Here is a 20,688-nt window from a genome sequence, read left to right as displayed (position 1 = left end):
TGATGAGCCTATACTACCGTGCCATTTCTCACCCCCACTGCACACAATTTCTGTCTTTTTGGCAATTTCCCTGGAGTCCTCTCCCTGGTGTGTCATCGCCCCAAGTCGGTCCGACTGAGCGGTCCTTCACTTCCACCCGTGACACATCGTGCTCCCAGAGATACTGTGAAAGAGATGGCATCATCCCGGCGCTCTAGCTTCCATGCTCCAGCCGGCCCCGTAACGCCGGCGGTCGAGACCCCTGCTGCCACGGACACTGGGACCCAAACTCCATGGGGCTGGGGAGACGAGACATCGGCTCTCCCGTCCGGCGTCGCAAGCCCGGATGCCCACGCCCTCCTGAAGCCCGGCCAGCGGGAGATCGACCACCGAGCTCTGGCCCAGGCTCTCAGTAGTCAATCCCAGTCTCAGACCGTGGGCCTCAACACCGCCGGGGAGCAGATCCTCGAGCTGGGCCGGGTCCGCAGTCGTGCCCAGCGTGAGAGCAGTGTCGGCCTGCCCGCGGATGGCGTGACTCGCACCCAGGAGCTCCTATCGGAGAGGTCCAAGCAGGGGGTGCCGCCCGAGCTCAAGAACCTGTTCGCCGAGGCCGTCTTCGTGCTGGTCAACACGGCGGGCCAGCTGATCTTCTCGCTGACGCTGGGCCAGGTCATGGTGACCCAGAGCCAGTTCCAGGCCGCGCTCGGCATCGCGCCCAGCCAGATCCCGTGGCTCATCGGCTCCTCACTGCTGGCGAGCGGCCTGAGCGTCATCATCTCCGGGTCCTTCGCCGACCTGGCCCCGCCCAAGCCCCTGATGGTCGGCGCCTTTGTGTGGCAGGCCCTGTGGAACGCCGTCGCCGCGGCGGCCATCAAGCCCGAGCTCAAGATCCTGTTCTTCGTGGCCCGGGCCATGGGCGGGCTCTCGGTCGGCATCCTGGTCTCGGCCAGTATGAGCATCTTGGGCCGTGTCTACAACCCGGGCATCCGCAAGACGCAGGTCTTCAGCCTGATGGCGGCCGGCGCGCCCCTGGGTTTCTGGATCGGCTGCATCCAGGGCGGCGCCCTGGCGGCCCACCTGCCGTGGATCTTCGGCACCACGTCAATGTTCCTTGCCCTGTGCGCGGTGGCCGCCCAGTTCACCATCCCTGCGCTGCGGCCCGCAAGAGACAGCGCCGACGGCGATGCGCCCTCTCTTAGAGAGTTCGACTACCTAGGGGCCCTCCTCGCATCGACCGGGTGCGGTCTGCTTCTGTTCGGCTTGACGCAGGGCAGCTCAGCGCACTGGAACCCGTATACTTATTCTTTGATTATTGCTGGACTTTTGTTGTTTGTTGCGTTCTACCTCGTTGAGAGCCGTGTTGCTCGGCCTTTGATTCCCAATGCATTGTGGAAAACCCCGTGAGTGATATTGAAAGCTACTTTTGCTCCTTTTGGGTAGGCTCGGGACTTTCACGAGGTCCTGGCCACGGCCATAAGCGTGGCACTCAGACTCAAACTAGATACCCATCCCCTCAACGCAGTACCAATTGGAGATTTACTGACGTGTGATGTTATAGGGGGTTCACGGCATTGATGATTGCATACTTTCTCGGATTTGGAGGTTTCAGTAAGTCTTCTCTACTCCCATCTTTGTACAGGCCATTATTTCGGGACGACGACGAAGCTCACTTTCCATACACTCGATGCTTGATAACGTGCTAACGTATGACTATCTAGACGGAGCTTGGCAATTCTATGCTATCCAATTCTGGCAGCGCTACCAAGCGGCAACACCCCTGACGACCGCGCTGTACTTCCTCCCGAACGCCATCGTCGGCGTGCTTGCGACTTTCATTGTCTCCAAGACGCTGCATGTCTTCCCAGGCCACTGGATCTTGACGGCGTCAATGGTGGCCTTTGCCTTGGGGCCGGTCTTTTTCCTGCCACAGACCCCATCAACGACGTACTGGGCCTTGAGTATGCCCGGTGTCGCGCTCGCGACCCTGGGGCCCGACATGAGCTTCGCCGCCGCGGCCATCTTCATTACTAGTAGCGTGCCTAAAAGCTACCAGGGCAGCGCTGGCAGCTTGCTTGTCACGGTGCAGAATCTGACCGGCGCTATTTTCACCAGTATCAGCGACACCATCGGCGTCAAGGTCGACGAGCTGCCGGACGGCACTATCGGTCTCCAGGGCATGCGCGCCATCTGGTGGTTTGGCTTCGCGAGCGCCATGACCGGCGCGCTGATCACCGCTGGGCTGGTCAGAATCCCGAAGGCCGAAGAGAAGGAGCACGTGCAGTAATCAGCAGGGGGATCTTGGGTGTGAAAAAGCGTTTATGATCGACTACAGAATTATTTAGACTGGGTAAGATTTATTTAGGGAGGCATTAGTATTTTGTTTCCGGCGCTCGGCTGAGCGATCTAGAGTAAAAATATAATAAAGTTTCTCATTTATTCTTACACTATCGAAGACGGGACTTTTTACGTACCCTGTGGAGGTGATCGTGATTGGTGCTAGTCAGTCACAAGTACCAGCTACCCGTAAGACCTTACCCCCTTCGCGGGGCGGCACAATATCCCAGTGAGACTCGCGCTCATCGTCCTCGAAGACTCGTGCCCAAGCAACGCGCAGTTCTCGTGGTAACTTCCAGCACATCATCTCGTTATTAAGCCAGATGCGTACAAGATGTCGAGCACGAGCCACGCTGTCCTGGAATGCCTCTCTCCGGTGGAGCACTCCCATGTTGTTTATGAATCTCAGGTCGCCCTTCTCCATAAGAGGCTTGATCTCATGCTTTCTACCAATGAAGTGAACTGCGTCAAGGGCCTCTGCCTGCTTCTCTGTGAGTCCGGGGATTCCAGGGGTCCGCTTGTCATAAGGCTCATGCCCGACAAGCAATCGACGTGAAAACGAGGCGATGAGCTTCTCCTTGTGATAGAAGAACAGAGGCCGCTTGTAGTACGATGGGTTTCGTCCGAAGCTTGGTTGTGGAGCAGTTTAGCTTGTTTGAGTTCGTGGTGGATGGTAGGAGTTGGGAAGGCAAGCTTACGTATCAAATGGCCAGTTGCCCTCAGCCAAAACGTGGATTAGATCTGGACGTGTTGATGCAAGCTCATTGTATACAGTCCAAGCAGAAGTGATGACACTTCGACCACCATCGGCGGCGAGACTTTGTGTAAATAGACACAAGCAGTCAGTCACCGTATCTGTGTGGAATGGCTAATTGCTATCCTTAGCAATAGGGTCTGAACTCTCGGGATATTAACGACACTTTACCTTGTCTTCAGTATAACGAACGTCGCGGTCTTCATCATTGCGACAGATGACGTGCACTTTGATTCTATTAATCCCAAGTCAAAAGCAAGGAAGTAAATCAAGAGTTATGCTGTAAACTTACTCAGCATTGAGCCTCTCTGATCTTGCTTGCCCCGGCGCTCGCCAATGTAGCTGGACACCCCAAGATACACAGCAGTCAAATCCTCAATATCGTAAACATCGGGGTCAAGCCCCCGTAGAATAGCGAAACCTCTCCCATCATAAATATCGTAACATATATCAGCCAACTTCTTGCCGAGATTAGGTAGAGGAAAAGTGTTACGCGAGACTTGGTTGCTTTGAAGACCCGTTCCTTAAAGCCTGTTAGTATGGGTCATACTAAAAAAAAAATGGGGTTGTACATGCTCTTAAAATAGGCTAGAGCCGAATCAATATCCGTCTTGTCTTCCGGAGTTAGTTTGTAGACGTATTTCGACTCGTCTCTAAAATCATTTTTGTCCCACACCAGTGGACCTTCCAACTTTAAGGGCCACCCATGCGGCACAGTGGTTAAAAGATCCCTGCGGGCCAGGCTCTTCTGGGATCGTCGTTTGAAAGCTTCTTCGTTGACATAATATCCAATATCTGCAGTAGGCTCTGGTTCTTGATTGATCACCTGGGAAGCTTTGTTGGCATCGATAAGAAAACGCGCACGCAGCCCAGATGAATAATCTAAGTGGAGAGATTAGTCTCCAATGTCACTTATTCTGCCTCATTGACTCTCCGAGGCGATGATAAATCAGAGCGTGCTGGTAGACACAGTGAACTTACATTCTTGCCGGTCGTTATTGTCGATGGACTTTGAAAGGCCCGCATCGGTTGATATGAATGGAGCCATGGCGCTCTAAGCAAATCCTTGCTTCTGACGTATCCCACGGGAGTCAGCTCCTGAATCTGCCTGCACTTTCTAGAGACACGCCCAGCGAGCTCGACCTTGAGTCCCCAAGTTGCGCCAACGTGAAGTCTTCAATGGATTTAATAGCAATCAAACCTCCGAACACCGGACTCCACGGCACACAAGGAAAGTACTCTTCAGATGGCAAACACGGTAAGCTGCAGATTTCAAGATACACGTTGGAATGCTGGGAAATGGGCTATTTATCAAAATCCCTTACTAGCTCGCTTGTTAGCAATGAAAGACATTAGACCCATCTAGACTGTTCGATGATAGATCACATGCTGAACCTTAGACCAAACGCACGGTGGCACTACCGGTTTGAAGATCGCGGATTGTTCCACTGACCAGCTGTACGGGAGGTTGTACAATATACTCGTGAGCATCTGAGCACTGCTCGCAACGTCTCGTTAAAACAACAGCATGGCCTGGTGTTCCCTGAAGGGCTGGCTTCGAATTTCACATCCTTGATATACGAGCATTATTTGTTAGGGAGAAGACATAAGCCACTACATCAATATGCCACTTATTTAGTCCAAGTCCCTTGATCGTAAGTGCTATAAGGATTTCTGGAAGCATGCTTTCTACGATTTTGTGGCTCAGCAGATCCCGAAGTCTCGCGGCACTAGCTTGTATGGCCCTGCGCAACTTAGCTTTTGTAGCACCGGAGAAGTGGAATAGAGAAGTGAATGGAAGAAGTTGAGGCTATCACACTATCTTCTCGTCTGGCCCTCAAGGCCGACCCCATAGTATCCTGTCAAAGCCAGGTCCACTCGATCAAGGTCATCAGATATCTCCGCTGGCGAATACATTCGCTTGATTGGTGGATGTGATAACACGGTTGTTAATCCCGGACTCGTAGGTGGACTAGCTAGTGTCCATGCCGAATCTTCGTAATTCGATGATGCCATTGTCCGAGTGTCGAGTTCGATCGCAGCGGTTGAGTCCTCCGAATCTCGGTGCTTGCTCACGCTTACTGCCGAGTTTCTATAGCTCTCATACCCGGTATCGGTCAACTCTCGCGAGTTGACGGTGATGGCTGGGATGGATTTCCGCCAAGTGTTGCTTCTCGGAAGGGAAGCCATATTTCGTGCGCCGCCAGACTCGACGTCGGCATAGTCCCCGCGGTCGAGCAATCCTTTGCGCTGTTTCAGTGTGTAGGTTACAGAGAGTACCACTTGACCAATGCTTGTCGTGACAAGTATGATGCCAATGATCAGATCTAGTGCACTAGGCGAACCTTTCGCGGCGGCCAAAAGTACGGCCACAAAATAGACGATCCATATGAACGTCTTGACACAAGAAAAACTCAATAGGATCACGGGGCTGAGTTTACGCGTCTTGTATAACGCCACTTCAGCACTGCACATCGCTAATGTAACAATGCAGAAAACGAGCAAGATGGAACCGACCACTCTAGGCCCGGGGTTAGCCTGATGCTCGGCAGTCGTACCATTGGCAATATTACTTACACTGCAACTCTGGCTAGGTCATCGACGGAGTAGCCCAGCCACGAGAATCCCTCGTGACCTTTTCCCATTGCCAGGACGACTGTGCTGGCGCCGACAAGCAAGCTCGCAACAACGCCCAGGATGGCAACAGAAATACCCTGAAGGACCCAGCAGGGTATGAATTGCCGTTTCCGCCATAGACCAGCGTAGGTGCGCATGGTGTCGCTAGAGCGTAGCACGGATGCGACGGTGAAAGCCAATGCTGTGGCCGACCGAATCCGATGGCCCCAATGAAGAAACAAGTCTCACTCCAAAATAAAACATTGAGACCCTTCCGAAGTCGATCGGACTCTGCGGAACTTATGTATGTCGGTGAGCTTCATCGTTGTTCGTAAGGGGCTGTGTTAGGCCTGCCCTTGCTTGCAGGATCAGGGCGGGGACTAGAATGGGGCACAGGAAATGAAGCTGTGAGAAGACATCAGAACAGGGCCACTGTATTGTAGGACTGCACGCTCTCGGACGCCCTTGAGCCGCTGGAAAGTGAATCCCGCCACCAACAACAAAACACAATTAACACAATGGTCCATGCAACGAACGTGATTGTTGCGGTAGCACCGTAGCTTGGAGTGATTTTCGTGAAACTGGCATTCTCCCGCCTGATTGACATGTAGGGAGTTTTGGGATATTTGACAGCTCCAGCTCTTCAGCCAGGTGCCCCGGTGGTCCTAGGGTAAGGGGTACTAAAACATCGGTACCGATAGATTACAGGCTAAGCCCCATCAAGTCAGGTCTGATTCTAGAGCGATATTGCAGCCAATAGGCAGCTAGTTCTCAAATTTATATTTAACACTGGCGGTCCCAACAGTCTGGCGCTGTGAACGTCCGGCAAAGCACACTAACGGCCGCTAGGCCCCGGTCTGCCACTGTAACTCTTGTTTCTGCGGACTTCGAATCTGTGACTATCGAATTCCAGACCAACTTACGTGAAAGCCACGCAATCACTCGTGTTCCACCGGGCTCCAGAAACTCTTTAGAGATGATCATCGCTTTCAAAGCACCGTCGAGCTACACATGCACGGAACCGATAGCAAGTTCGAGACGCCTTGCATTGACTCCTCATCTATTCCTAACGCCGACGGGAAGGCCGAACCCTCGTGTTGAACTCTGCGGCACCCCGTCGTAAGATGTGAACCAACCATGTTCGCGATTGAGGAAAAGCAGCCGGCTCGAACAGCCTCATTTGGTCTGTTCTCTGGGGATAAGATCCGCTCATCGCCTATGGATGGTGCAGGTGATGAACAACCGTGGCAGTTGACCTGGACGACTTCCGCTCAACTGCCCCGTACGGCACTTACCGAGTTGCAACAACACATAACATACTCCTACGGATCCAGAGCATGGCAGCACATGGCGACCGTTAAACATCTTCTACCAATTAACATTGGTAACAAAGCAGGTATGAAAACCAAGCCTCACTCCAGAAATACGTGCAATTGCTTCGGTCAACTTGAGAACATGAATCTCACACATCCATTTTGGTAAGAAGATTGAGACAACCCGAACCTATGCGGGCTAAAACCAGGTCATATTGTATGGAAATTTTGGTTTCTATATGTACAAGCATCATAGTAACAATAAACAAGAAATGAAGTAGTGTATCCATCAAGTATCAACCAACTCGGTCTGCATTCACCATCGGAACCAGCCCGCAAAAGCACGATCCTCAATCTTGGCGTCGGAATCGGAGTCCTTGGTTGCCTTGGAAGAGGAGGAAGTCTTGGTGCTGCTTGAGCTTGACTTCTTGGTCGAAGACGAAGTGGCAGTAGCTTTTGCGGAGCTAGAATTGGCCGTGCTTGTCTTCTTGGAGCTGGAGGTCGAAGTGGCCTCCTCGTCGTCGCTGCTCTTGGCACTAGTGCTCTTGGCGGCACCCGAGCTGGTGGTCTTCTTGGCGGACGAGCTGGCGGCGGCGGAAGAGCCGGAGCCAGAGCCGGAGCCGGACGTGTCACCGGAGATGTCCGACTCAGAGTAGATACAATAGGTGCCGTCAGCACCCGAGCCATTCTCGGTAGGCTCTTGGCTATTGTCGTCGGTTCCGGTGTACTTGACGCAAATGTCGTCAACGCCAGAGACAGCAATGTTGGTGAACGTAGCCGTATCACCGTAGTTGGTGTTGATGCCGGCAAGCTGCTTGCCAGACGTGGCGGTGATGCCGCTCATGATGACATGGCTGTAATGTGTTAAGTACATGATCATCAAGAACTGAAAACACATATCTGGTTGACTTACCGCTCGTACATAGTCTTGCAGTTACCGCAGCTGCGGTAAAGCTTACCGAAGGTCTCTACGGTGAAGTCGCTGACACTCAAGGTGCCACTACAAGCCGCTGTTAGTATTCATCCTCTTCGAATAGACATGTCAGTTGAAGCAGCTTACCCGCCGTTGTGCTGCAGAACCTTGTCGTCGGCTCCGAAAGCACCACCACCCTTGATGTACGTGGTCTCGCCCGCCTCTTGGCTCTTGATGGTGAAGGCATCCTCGCAAACGGCAGACCACCAAACGTTCTCAAGGGTACAGGCACCCTGGCAGTGAACACCTTCCATCTGGTTGGGCCCGATGATGACATTGGAGAGGGTGCCGCCGTTCTCGATCTGGAAGACGGCGTCCGAGTCACCACCCTCGGACTGGCCCTCGCAGCTCACACCGCGGTCGTACACGAACATTCCACCATCGAAGGCCTCTCCTGCTGCAATAGTCTTAGGGGCGCTCAGAGCAGAGGAGCCAGAGGAAGCGGGCACGCTATCACGCAGAGCAAGCTTCTTTGCAGCCACCGGGGCCGGGGTAATCTTGGGGTTAGGGGCAGCATTTGCGCCGAGAGCCAAGGAGGCGGCAACACCAAGAACCATGCGGTACTGCATCTTCGATGTGGTTTGTCGGGAAGTGTTGTGGAATAAGTTTCTAAGCCTGCTTGAATGAGTGAAAAGAGCGATTAAGCACTGCTTAATGAACGAATGGGAAGAAAAGAGATAGCTTGTGGTGGTAGAAACCAAGATCTTTCCATGAGAAGGCCTGGCGTCTTAAGTATTCAATCAAGAAGTATATTGAAACCCCTATAGGGAAACCAAAACCCAAATTTTGGGCTGGGTACTGTGTAGACAGAGATGAGTCTCCTCGGCTTAGTCGCGGGTGGGGTATGCATGCTACCCGCACAACCACTGAGAAATTAGACATCCATGTGTCGTTTGAGGATGATTGAATGTTGGTTACCTGAGTCGTCCGATCTTGATTAGGACCAGGAACAGGCAATCCGCGCTTTCGGGATCTTGCCGTTGATCTGCGGCAAACCGGGAGTACCAGGGTGCAATCCATGATTGCGCGTCGCTGGAACCGCACATCACAATAGGCGGCGCTTTACAGCAGTAGTGAATGAATATATCGCTATAATATGCTTGATACTGCTCTAGTACATCTTATATAACGATGTACCCTAATAGACAGGGATTTGAAGCTGATAGGCCAGGCACACGGGCCAACAGGCACTACGCAAGAGCCGGGCTTTAGATGAAACCAAGTGGATAAAGAGACCGCTGCGCAGCCTTCAGCGTGGTTCTGGAGCTTGATCGTCGTGGGCTTCCTCCCAGTTTTCATATGTTCGAAGCAATGCCAAGGCTGACATCCCCGGTTCTTCTCAGCCTTGGCATGCAATAGCTTCCGCAGGTATATGCTGCGTCGTCATACTTTGGGCAAAGATATTCTCCTAGTATCCACGACCGACCTCATCCTTGTCACCCCTCACGTAGATGATGTTGATCTGATGTTGAACTTCTAACCACGTACGATATGTGGACGACTGAGGTGGATGCAAGATCGACGATATCAACCATCGCCCACCATTGCTATATCGGCTACACTTACCATGGCTACGCCCCATGATTCCAAACCCGCATAGTGGATTTAAACGCTGTATTTCTTGCCTATGTCTAATATGTCCGCCACAGCTGATCGGTGCGTCATAGCTCTTCGTATTTTGCAGCCGAAGAAGATGTCCTATAAATGATTTTTGCTCCTCAGATACTTCGCATAGTTTGGCATGGCCATTCTCAGTAATTGAATGACGTTCCTATCTAAACCATAACCTCGTATATTGCTTGACAAAGGCTTTTCACTAGTGACAGAAACACTTATCAATCCCTCCTTGCTATTTTCTTCCGTGGTCTGAAAAAGCCGATCGGAATGTGCAAGTTCATCACCTCACGCTTAGCTGGCCATTTATGGATGATTTTGCGCACCCAGGTGACCAAGAAGGTGGCACAGTCACGAGTCAATAAGCATTCCAGGGCAGAAAACTAGTCTCACGGCATGACCATATCTGCACCCAAACTTAGAGGAAATTGACGTTGGTCACCAGTACAGTCGTAAGCTAGTGTCAAGAAATCTTTAACAGCTTCTGTTTTCATTGACATTGCTTTGAGCGACTTTACTGATTCCAACCGATAAGCTTGAGTGGATTTAAGGGGTGAGAACCGTGACGCCACAGGTGTCTACTGACCGTCATACCTTTGCTAGCATCATGCTATTTACCTGTCAATATCAACCGCGTTGATGTTGAGATAACCCTCTTTGTGCACCGAAGTTACGGCTACGGAAGGAATCTGCACAGAGCTCGAATTTTAACGGTACCAATTGTCATGAATCGAGTCAAGCATTCACTCTGGCCATCAATCCCGCATGGTAGCTGCAGTGGCGCAGCATCTCGCCTGGCAAGACAAGGGGTTCATGCGGCTCAAAGTGGATTCTTCCATGCAGGGGCAAACCTTAACCCAAATACACAAGGTTATGCAAATCGTACTTGAAAATTGTACCGATCATGGCCTATGGAGGTGGTATTGGAACCGGCCTTGCTTTCGCAGGCATGGATATTTCTCCAACAACAGAAAATCGCCTCTCGAAAAGTGCTTATTTGTTGCATAGTGGAGGAACTAGTCAAGAAGTCCCATCCGGGCAAAGCTATCCAGATTCAAGTTCCAGACAGAAAATCATTCACGTACGTGCGGGGAATGAATGCAGGCCCGAGATCGTAAAAGATGAGGTTCCAATTCTTGAGCCCGGTATCGAGAGCTTAAGCACCAGAGTACCGTTTTCTTTCAACCTGTAACTTAAGTATAAGACTGAGTTGCCCAAATGCTCTGACTATGAGGCCAATGAACAAAGCTGCAGCCTAAGATCAAGACCTCAGGCATACATCGTTTCCCAAACAAAATTCTCCAAATCCTCAAAATATATACATAAAGCTCGCATTTCTCTACGCAAGGCGGCAGGTGAAGCCCGCACCGATGCCGTAGACAGCTCTAGTTTGCTACCGATCCCCGCGCGCCGCATTTATCCTCACAATAGTAGTTCCACTGTGGCACAAAGGGTCAGTCCTGAAATTGACAGTTATCTTTGGCAATTATCGTACCTCATCGCCACCGATGTGCCAATCGGCAGAGTTACATTGCATGCCGTCCTAAAGCACGTTAGAATCTTCCATGGAACGGAGGTATCCCGGAGGACCTACAAAAGTGCAGTCTGGGCAGGTATCGTATTGTTTGTCTCCGGTGTTGCGATTTAAGTACGCAGTGCAAGCACACTCTGTGGCATTCGCAAGTATTTCGTAGGTGCCGCCTTGTCGAACTCCGATGCATGTTGCGGCGTAGTGCATGTCGGCAAATACCCTAAGTAGAGATTAGCCACCGTGGGTAACTAAGGGAAAGGGGTCTAATAGCACTCACGATGGCACGGCCAATATGACGATGGCTAAGGTTTGGAATGAGGCTGATCGGAACTGCATTTTGAGTGGACGGTTTGATATAAGCAAAGTGGTTTTCGTTGGATCTGAATCAAAGAAAGCTAGAAGTTGTTTGGTTCAAGTGTACGTTGAGAAAGATGTCTGGATGTTTGGATCTTCTTGCTTTGATCAAAGGGAAGGGACTAGATAAATAGTATGCGCCGGCCAGTAACAGAAACTCAATTGCCGAAAGGGGACAAGTGATCCAGGACTCGTCATAATCACAGATATATTTAGCAAAGTTCCCCAAGCCCACTGGTTTGCGGGTATTCCCGCATCGAAAGGCCCTGCCAAGCAGTCTTTTAGATTTGCATACTCGACTATACGATCTTTGTTCATGCAGTTATGGGCAGCTATGGGTCACTGCGAGTCATTGCCAGGGACCAGTGGGTCGATAGCCGGGTCCCGTAGCGCTTGTTCGCCGGCAGTCGCCTTCAACGGTACCAGGTCGACGCTGGAGCCGGTCAACACCCGCGAACTTGGACCCTGAAATATCTTGGTGGTCCTTGGTACGGGTGCCGGTTCGGACGGTTTCAGAATGCCAGGTGGCGATCATAATGCCGAGCTCCCCACGTAGTATAGCAGCGTCCTCTGATTCGTCCAAATCAATGTTATCGCAGACTGTGGGGAGCCTCGCATTGACTATGAGCAGGAATTCGCATAGGGGGCCCACCTACACCTGTTCAGGGTTCGGTTACCGGAATAGCGCCAATACGAGAAACGCAAACCCATGATTGGTCTCGGTCAACGGATCTGGCATGCATGAAGAACGTTCATCTGAACAAGCCACAGCCGTTGAACCTTAATTGCGTCCAGATAGAGTTTGCGCATGAGGCTATCGCAATCAGCCGCAACGGTACTCAGTCATGAGGGCTATACCACTTTGCTGAGCCAGCCCACTATGCCAAGGCTGCAGCTATGACTCGTTCGTGGTGCGATGGAAGTTTGCCATATTGCTGCATCAGTTCGCGACCCACTACGTCGTAATAATAGATCCTTCTCGTAAGGAGTACAATGACAACCAGATCTTCAGGACATATAAGTTACACGGATAGTCCTAGACCTTATGACTTATCCAAACCAGCCATTCAACGACATTCACTCCCGTCCACAGTTCATTCAGTCCACGGCTTTCTCCATTCACCTCGCTCCTTGATCCACCTACATATTGCCCATAATGAGACAGTCCAGCTTCATTGCTCTCCCGCTGCTCAGCGCCTTTGCTGGCGCGGCATCTATCCGGCCCGACATGCGTGTCAGAAATGCCAGCCAGGTCCTCCAGCCTGGAGAATTCATCTACGCCAACAAAGGAAAGAGTAAGTCAACGCCCATCCCTATGGAACACCCTGTCTGGCTCGGCGAATGCTGTAACAAAGGGTCAATTGTCCTGAACGCCAAACTGACTTCGTGTTCCTTACCTAGTGGAAATTGTGAACGAAACACGACTTCGAGAACTGATGCTGGCCGACGGCATTTCTCTTGAAAAGCCTGCTCTGGACGAAGAGTGGCTCAACTTCACACCACCCAATAACACCAACTCGTCAAGCTCGGCAGCTCTCTCTCGTCGCGATGGATGTGACTCGTCTTTTATAACCGACAAGACGGAGACATTCGCCGACTGGGATATTCAGATGTCTCCTGTCGTACTTGGGGCCTCGACCGGCATTGATGTCACGATCTCGAATGGATGGACTGTGAGCAACTCAGTCTCTGTTTCAGCGGGAGTCGAATACACGGTGATCAAGGATGTACTCGGTCTTTCATTCGGAATTGATTATACTCGAACCTGGACGTCGTCGGCTTCTCAACTGTACAAGGTCAGCGTCCCGGACGGATCGGCTGGCACATGGGTCACCCGGCCGTGGACGACCCGTAGATACGGCCGCACCTTCAGTGGGTGCCCCGGCTCTTTGGTCCAGACTGGCACGTGGACGGCAGATTCCCGTGAGGAGGGAAGTTACGACAGCACCTCATGGGTCTCTGGTGTTATCACCGCGTGTGTTAAGGAGGTGCCGAACAATGAGCAGCTTACCCGCTGCGTTGGGGAGGGAACATTTGCTTAGTTCGTCATTGAGTCAATGGGATGAAGCGGGCATGGGATGCCAGTCAGCAACTGTGAAATGGCTTTCTGTGTATATATTGCCATACATATAGACTTGGGCCAACTTCGGGATACCGAGTGCATACTGAGCCAGGGAAACGTATGCAGGAGGTCGGTGTTGGAATTCTTTTGCACTTTGGTTTCATGAATTGAATGGAAGCTATCAGTTGTCTTCTAGACCGTCAACATCATATATCATTGCTTCCTTATTTCCATCCCAGCGATATGTAACAGACGACAGGAAGGCTAGAATCGCTGATTCACTGTCACCGATGAAAAGGATGTGCCAATCATCATGATAAAGAAAGACACCATCGTCATGATTATTCGCCTTCTCAATTCCGGTCAAGTAGTGAATTTAGACACATATAGCGAATGGATGCTTCATCGAAACTATATAAGCCTGCTTGGCGGACCAACTTCGCTCCTCTTACCCCACCCAGACTACCAAGACCAACAAGGGCCCTTCGTTCCAGCGTGCACCCACTTCAAAACATTAGCAACGTCACGCTTCGCGCTGCATTTGACTCGACCGCTAATAGACTCACTCCGGGCCTTCTTCTTATCACCAAAATGTCGCCTTGGACCTATATCCCCACAACGCAACACTATTCTCGCTGGAATTGCTACCAGCACGGCCTGACCTGGACTCACCCAACCCACAGTACCGGCGTCCTGTATCCAAACGTGCAGCACGTCGTCCATGTGATTCCTCAGCGTGCGCCTTACGCCGGTATGAATCCCCTTAGAGACGGGCACTGCCCAGCCGGGAAGAAGTATTACCGCGATTAACGAAGGTCTAGTTTTCTACCCTTGAGAAAGGTCAATGATGATGGGCGACGTGGCCGCGCTAGAGATGGAGGGAAGCTTAGTATGAAATCAGAATGGGAAGATTGTGTACATATCTTCCCGATCGTGTTTGGTCATGGGGATCTAGTCTCGCTGCGTGGAATGTACCTGAGTTCACATCATCTTCAATTCAAGCAGCCATTTTGCTATGCCGTGCCCTTGCAGCACATGACATTGATGGCGCAGCTTTTAGGTCGAGTGTAATTCATATAAGCTTCTGTCAATCTACAGCAGCGACTGTACTTGTGAAGTTCGTACTACGATGACATCTCAAATTACTACAAAAGCTCAGCCCAACAACACGCGCTCATGGTCACCCCCTAGCGTACTCTCTTTATCTCCACCCGCATTGCCTTCACTGCCACTGGATTCAACGCAATCCAGCACGACCACTGTGCCACTGGTACTTTGTCTGAACATTCTGGTAGGCCGAGAATCTGATAGTATGGTTTCGTGACTGTGTCGTGAGTCGCATTCGGGGGGACAGAAAGGATCCGAATCGCCAGGCTCCCCCTGAGACGTATTCCATGTATCCGGGTGGCAAGAAGACGTCTTCAGACTGGGTGGTGTTATCGCTTCGGAGACGCCTGCCCCTTGATATGGCGATGCCTTCGAACTTAGATGCACTGGGACCGGTACGACTTGAGCGGGCTCTGATGATACAACAAGCGGGGAGTCCGATCTAGAAGCCGATGGCGAGCTCCTGTCCAAGTTCAGTGCTGATTCGGTGCGACCTGATATCGATAAAGTGTCTCTTGCGCGCAAAGAGGCTGCTCGGCATGGTTTGCCCACAGAAAATGAGCGCTCGGGAATCCCCTCCTTATCCTTGGACTCAAGAAGCCGGCGATCTAGCAAAAACCCGGCGTCGGTCAATTTGGTTGTTTCCTGGAGGGGCAGCAGAACCGATAAATCCTGTTCTTGACCATATGGTGATACGGGATCAGTGTGCGAAATGTGCTGAAGTTGAGAGGTATCGTTACGCGCTCGATTGATTACCAACGGCTTTGGGTAAGCCTCATCAAACTCGTCGTCCTCAGATTCGATAATGGCAGAGTCATCTATTGGACTAGAAGGTGTACCATTAAGTTGTGCTGTGTTATCTTGAGTTCGAAGGTCGTCTGGTGTGGTTACCTCTGACAAACGACTACGACGCGCTTTTCCTCTTCTCTGCCTATGTCTTTGTGGTTGTGAAAGAGGGCTTGCATTGCTACTAGAGCTGTAGGGAGGCGACGGTGAAGCGTAACACGGATCAAGCGCAGACGGCTGATTTTCAGTGTCCTTTCCAACGGCTGGTACTTGGCTCTGGTCGGCACAATAGCTTTGCTTTGGATCCTCCGAAGACAGCGCAAGCTCGCTTGCTAAGTCCAAGAGACTCCCAGGTTGAACAGGGAAGTCCAACGGCGTGACACCAGATGCTGGCGTGTTGAACATCGGGGATTCTTCACCCGAAGAGGGGTATATATCAGCCGAGTCACGCGACAATAGTCGGCGTTCTTTCGCGTTGGGGGGCACTGGGAAATCTGATCGAATGGAGTAGTTTGAAGAAGATCGTCGAAATCTTCTTCCTAAAGATCGAAGGCGTCTAGAGATCGCATTTCTCGCAGTAGCACGAGGTTGAGATCGAAAGCCAAAGCTTCGGGGGACCAAGTCTCGGTGAGCTGTTGAAGAACGAGGACTCTTGCCCCAAATTAGAACCCTCACTCGTTGCTAGCGCCGACTATAGGAGAGGTACTTACATGCGTTATACCTTCGTCATCACTCCCAACCATGCGGTGCAGCTCAGGACATGACTTCAGTGCAAATGCCTGAATTGCATGAAACCGCGCATGGTGTTGGTCGACAAGTGGACATATTGTGACCTTCCCGGCATCTTCTTCACTACTCTCATCCTCAAATCCCGCCATCGAGAACAAGTCGACAGCATGCTTGTGAACAGTAGGGTCCGGTGCTGTCACTTCTGAAACATTGTGTGCGCGGCGAGGCTTGTGCTTGAACCAGCTTTTCTGCCAGTCAACCGACCCCAACATTTCTGAGCCAGCCTCGGTCGGGATATAATGTCCTGGTATGTGTTCGGTCTGGGCCGAGGAATGGGATACAAGGTCCGAGCCAGAACATCCAGCTTCATCACTCAAAGGGGTTGGCGGCCCGTCGAAACCGGACCCAATTGGTGACTGGGAGCGATGATTATGATGCTTTACATGATCTGAAGCAAGAGACCATATATTAAGTTCGGGCTCTTTAGGCGGTATTCCACGGGTTCGGTCGCGGGCAATACCAGGCGAAACCATTATCGACCGCCGTGGGCTGTCATCCATGGGAGGATTGGCAGAGGTGCGGGCAGCCTCAGCCTGGCCTTGCAGCATTTTCACTGCCGCAATACCGGATATTGAAGCTCCAGTATAGGAGTCTGCGAAACCGAATACCATGGATTCAGAGGTAGTGTGGCCCCTTCGTTGCCGTACCTCGTACTGGCTCGGGTGGTCGATGTACTCAACCGGATTCTCCCAAACTCCAGATAGCCATACCGAGACCTCTGCACTCGGCTCCCCATGCTTCTAGCAAACTGCACAGTTTCCCCCGAGGCTATCATGCGCATCTGCAGGCGAGGTATTGGGGGGTGGACATGTTGCGTCTGACGTGCCAGAGGATCGACAGTTTTGGCGGGCTTGCGAAGAGGGACGCCTCGCATTTCGGTCTGTAAATTGTTGCGAGGACAGCCTTTGACCACCAAGCGGCCCTTTAAATAAGCGAGATTTATTCTCTGACGAGGCCGCCCTTAAGCTCGGCAGTCGTGATAAAGGAGGCCTGGTGGGTTGTACCTCATATGGGAGCGAGGTGCTGCACTGACTATGGAGATTGCCCAGCTTATCATCGCTATCTAGAGAGTCAGGCGCGAACCACCTGTCAAGTTTGGATGAGGACTCTTCATGGCTCGTTTTGCTCGTTGTTCTCCTCGGATTGCTGATGCTGGGGTGGCCCTGCATGCTGCGGGAGTAGAGGTTTGCGTTCGCCCACAGCTTTGCCCTCGAAGCACTTCTTGATAGATTTGAATAACTTGGATATTTTTCTATTGATGTAGAAAAAGAATACTTTAAGAGCCCAGCGAGCACGGGTGATAGGTGACACCATTGCGTGCCGTGTAAGAGAGGGGAGCCAATAGGATGATAGATGTAGGAGAAGCTGAACAGACGACCAAGGAGTTGGCGGAAGTTTACAAGAACGAGACAGGGAGTGGAGCGTACTCGAGCATAGGCAATGAATCAAAAACCCTTTCCCATGGGTCCAAGTATATATCTGGATAGAGGGAAAGCCCGCCTCGACCCAAAGCTCTAAGCGGCTTCCAGAGTCAAAGGCTTACATCATGTCTAGGCGCAGCTTCCCATCCTGGGGCTGGGAGTTGGGAGAACATTCACGGCACCAAGTGGAGACACAGAGGAATCATGGTGCATCCACGCGTCTAGAGCATGTCGTTAGAAAAGACAAAAGCATTTGCATGAATAAGGCCTTAAAATTGATGTTCAATTGAGGTCATTTCATCGTGCTCTCCTGGTGAAGGACGTTATTGACAGCCATTGCCGGGCCGGGACCAAAGCGCTCAGATAGGCGCCGAAGTCGGGGTGTGTTACGTTGCGAACGATCCGGTAATAACCATTTCCCAACTTGGGTCGTCACCCCCGTTGGATTGGACCTCGGCCCCGCACTGTAACCAGCTACCTACTTGTAGGAACCACTCGGACGTTATATTCGCCATGGGGCTCCCTCATTTCAGCCTCATTTCCCCAGATTCCAGGTATTCGGATCCGCGGCCATGTTCCGACCCATGATGCGAAGGTCCTGGAGGCCATTGGCCACCGCCTTGAAGCCCAGTCTGGCCTCGCGAAGCTATGCCTCCGCCGGCGGCCCTGCCTTTGAGTGGCAGGACCCCCTCAACAGCAAAGCGCTCCTGACCGAGGAAGAGTTGGCAATCTCGGAGACGGCAGAGAGATACTGCCAGGAGAGGATGCTGCCCCGCGTGCTCCGTGAGTATCCCCCTTGACTCCACCGGTCGCCATGGCTCGTTCGCGCGACTAACAAGGCTTGCATGACAGAGGCCTACCGTGACGAGAACTACGATGCCGCGATACTTTCCGAGATGGGCGAGCTCGGCCTGCTTGGTGCCAACTTGGAGGGCTACGGGTGTGCGGGTGTCAGTACTGTGGCTTCGGGCCTGATCACGCGAGCGGTCGAGCGTGTGGACAGCGGCTATAGGTCTGGCATGTCGGTGCAGTCTTCTCTGGTAATGGGCGGCATACATACATTTGGCACGGCCGAGCAGAAGGACAAGTTCCTCCCGGGAATGGCCAAGGGCAAGCTCCTCGGCGCCTTTGGATTGACCGAGCCCAACCACGGCAGCGACCCTGGCTCCATGGAGACCACAGCGCGTCCACATCCGTCCAAGAAGGGCTATCTTTTGCTCAGTGGAGCCAAGACCTGGATCACGAACAGTCCAATCGCGGACGTTTTCATGATTTGGGCAAAACTGCAGGAAACAGGCAAGATCAAGGGGTTCTTGGTGGAGCGCAAAGACTGCCCCCCAGGAACGCTGGAGACGCCGGCCATCAAGAACAAGAACGGCCTCCGTGCGAGCATCACGGGCATGATCCAGCTCGACGATTGCCCCGTCCCCGAGGCGAACATGTTCCCCGACGTGGAAGGCCTCACCGGCCCCTTCACGTGTCTGAACAGTGCACGCTATGGTATCGCATTCGGCACCATGGGCGCACTAGAGGATTGCATTGAACGCGCCAGGACGTACGCTCTCGAGCGAAAGCAGTTCAAGAACAACCCCATCGCCAAGTACCAGCTGGTCCAGAAGAAGCTTGCGGACGCCGTGACCGACGCCGCGTTTGGCACGCTGGCGGCAATCCAGGTGGGAAGGCTAAAGGACGAGGGCAAGGCCACGCCGGAGATGATCTCGATGATCAAGAGGCAGAACTGCGACCGGGCGCTGGTTCACGCGAGAACGCTGCAGGAGGTGTTTGGCGGCAACGCCGTCAGTGATGAGTACGGCATCGGACGCCATGTGGCCAACCTGTTTGTCACCCAGACCTACGAGGGGCAGAGCGACATTCACAGTGAGTATTCCGCCTCTGCACACATCCTCTACGAAATCAGCTGCTGACTACTTGTTACCAGGTCTAATCCTAGGCCGCGCCATCACCGGCCTTCAGGCATTTGTATGATATCCGATCGTGCCCAATCTAGCACCCAATCGGACGTGATGTAATTGAATACTCGATGCCAACCTGCGTTTTGAAATGTGTGTATAAAAGAAACCTAACATCTCCGTGGATATGTCTTTAGTGTGACAATGTAGCTCATCCTTGCCCAGGTGGTGTTTATATGTAATAGAACGCGATTGTTTGAGGCAGTAAGGCAGTACTTTCCAAGGTAAAGATGATTAATACACAGTCATTGGTTACTTGACTGATCAGTCAGCTTTATAAAGCTGGCTTCGGGCCCACGCAGGGGTTTGGATATTTGATTATTCATTACTCGTTCATGAGGCGAATTCGAGTCGGGTTCCAGGTTGTAGGGCGGGCTGTACCGGATCCCCTTTTAGCGCCCAAAGGTCAGCATGAGTGTGGCGGTGTTTGGCCCAAAGAGTGGCAGTTGGTCTAGGTACTTGGATCTTTGCCTGCTATTGGCAGCAGAGACAGACTTGCCATTGCCGCCTGATCTGGTAATCCAATCTTGGGCTGGTCAGTGAATCCATCAGAATCAGGCATATGTACAGTCATCCGGATCCAGTGAGAGCGATTCCATGGAGAGGGCTAGGAATCGAGTCGTTTGGACTCGGTTGCAGAGTAACCTGCAAGTGGAACCCTGAGTTCAGCTGCTGCGCTGCATGACTGACCTGAAAAAAGCCACAAAGCCTGGCATTCGTTTGCCGTGGGCCTCCGCCAGGCGCTCGGGCGACAGTTGAGACGGGCAGGGCCTGCAGGGGCTGGTGGTGGTGGTGGTGGTGGTGGTGTTGTTAGTTGACTATTGGTCCTTGGTTGCACTGTGGTGCCTCCAGCTGGCGGCCTGGGACGGGAGAAAGGCAAGGTGTTATTTACAGTACGCAGTCCCTCTAATTGCGTCTCCCTAGAGGGGGGGGGGCAGCCAACCAGCCAACCTTGAACCCACTGAGCATTCCAGGTTGGGCACTGGTGACCACTGCAGGAGGTGGTCCGGTCCCCTGGGGCAGTCACAGCGGCGCCTGGCCGAACGTTTCTCCCCCCGTTCCTTGGTGCCTTGGTTCCTTGGTTC

At 52.3% G+C, this 20,688-nt stretch overlaps 8 protein-coding genes across 8 annotated transcripts; 3 read left to right on the top strand and 5 right to left on the bottom strand.

The window, feature by feature from the left end:
* Positions 1-174: 174 nt before the first annotated feature.
* JN550_005390 (uncharacterized protein) lies at positions 175-2,263 on the top strand (the record flags this gene model as incomplete). Its single annotated transcript, XM_049317012.1, has 3 exons — positions 175-1,379; positions 1,538-1,587; positions 1,698-2,263. 3 exons carry the CDS (start codon positions 175-177, stop codon positions 2,261-2,263), a joined length of 1,821 nt encoding a protein of 606 aa, XP_049172806.1.
* A 216-nt stretch (positions 2,264-2,479) lies between these two features.
* Positions 2,480-4,115, bottom strand: JN550_005389 (uncharacterized protein; the record flags this gene model as incomplete). The annotated part of the gene is made up of 6 exons (XM_049317011.1): positions 2,480-2,942; positions 3,012-3,181; positions 3,239-3,294; positions 3,360-3,590; positions 3,752-3,949; positions 4,049-4,115. The coding sequence occupies 6 exons, from the start codon at positions 4,113-4,115 to the stop codon at positions 2,480-2,482; spliced, it is 1,185 nt and encodes a 394-aa protein (XP_049172805.1).
* A 770-nt stretch (positions 4,116-4,885) lies between these two features.
* JN550_005388 (uncharacterized protein) lies at positions 4,886-5,841 on the bottom strand (the record flags this gene model as incomplete). Its single annotated transcript, XM_049317010.1, has 2 exons — positions 4,886-5,588; positions 5,645-5,841. 2 exons carry the CDS (start codon positions 5,839-5,841, stop codon positions 4,886-4,888), a joined length of 900 nt encoding a protein of 299 aa, XP_049172804.1.
* A 1,471-nt stretch (positions 5,842-7,312) lies between these two features.
* JN550_005387 (uncharacterized protein) lies at positions 7,313-8,538 on the bottom strand (the record flags this gene model as incomplete). The annotated part of the gene is made up of 3 exons (XM_049317009.1): positions 7,313-7,850; positions 7,910-7,996; positions 8,057-8,538. The coding sequence occupies 3 exons, from the start codon at positions 8,536-8,538 to the stop codon at positions 7,313-7,315; spliced, it is 1,107 nt and encodes a 368-aa protein (XP_049172803.1).
* Positions 8,539-10,968: 2,430 nt separating this feature from the next.
* On the bottom strand, positions 10,969-11,450 carry JN550_005386 (uncharacterized protein; the record flags this gene model as incomplete). The annotated part of the gene is made up of 4 exons (XM_049317008.1): positions 10,969-11,022; positions 11,079-11,126; positions 11,178-11,334; positions 11,392-11,450. The coding sequence occupies 4 exons, from the start codon at positions 11,448-11,450 to the stop codon at positions 10,969-10,971; spliced, it is 318 nt and encodes a 105-aa protein (XP_049172802.1).
* A 1,174-nt stretch (positions 11,451-12,624) lies between these two features.
* Positions 12,625-13,510, top strand: JN550_005385 (uncharacterized protein; the record flags this gene model as incomplete). The annotated part of the gene is made up of 2 exons (XM_049317007.1): positions 12,625-12,763; positions 12,870-13,510. 2 exons carry the CDS (start codon positions 12,625-12,627, stop codon positions 13,508-13,510), a joined length of 780 nt encoding a protein of 259 aa, XP_049172801.1.
* Positions 13,511-14,685: 1,175 nt separating this feature from the next.
* Positions 14,686-16,760, bottom strand: JN550_005384 (uncharacterized protein; the record flags this gene model as incomplete). The annotated part of the gene is made up of 2 exons (XM_049317006.1): positions 14,686-16,074; positions 16,134-16,760. 2 exons carry the CDS (start codon positions 16,758-16,760, stop codon positions 14,686-14,688), a joined length of 2,016 nt encoding a protein of 671 aa, XP_049172800.1.
* A 1,445-nt stretch (positions 16,761-18,205) lies between these two features.
* JN550_005383 (uncharacterized protein) lies at positions 18,206-19,619 on the top strand (the record flags this gene model as incomplete). Its single annotated transcript, XM_049317005.1, has 3 exons — positions 18,206-18,416; positions 18,486-19,511; positions 19,573-19,619. 3 exons carry the CDS (start codon positions 18,206-18,208, stop codon positions 19,617-19,619), a joined length of 1,284 nt encoding a protein of 427 aa, XP_049172799.1.
* Between the last annotated feature and the right edge of the window lie 1,069 nt (positions 19,620-20,688).

The sequence above is a fragment of the Neoarthrinium moseri genome (assembly GCF_022829205.1).
Source record: "Neoarthrinium moseri strain CBS 164.80 chromosome Unknown scaffold16_Wmoseri_CBS_16480, whole genome shotgun sequence".
NCBI lineage: Eukaryota > Fungi > Ascomycota > Sordariomycetes > Amphisphaeriales > Apiosporaceae > Neoarthrinium > Neoarthrinium moseri.
Note: the sequence above shows the minus strand (reverse complement) of the source record. Positions and strands in the feature narration are given on the sequence as shown.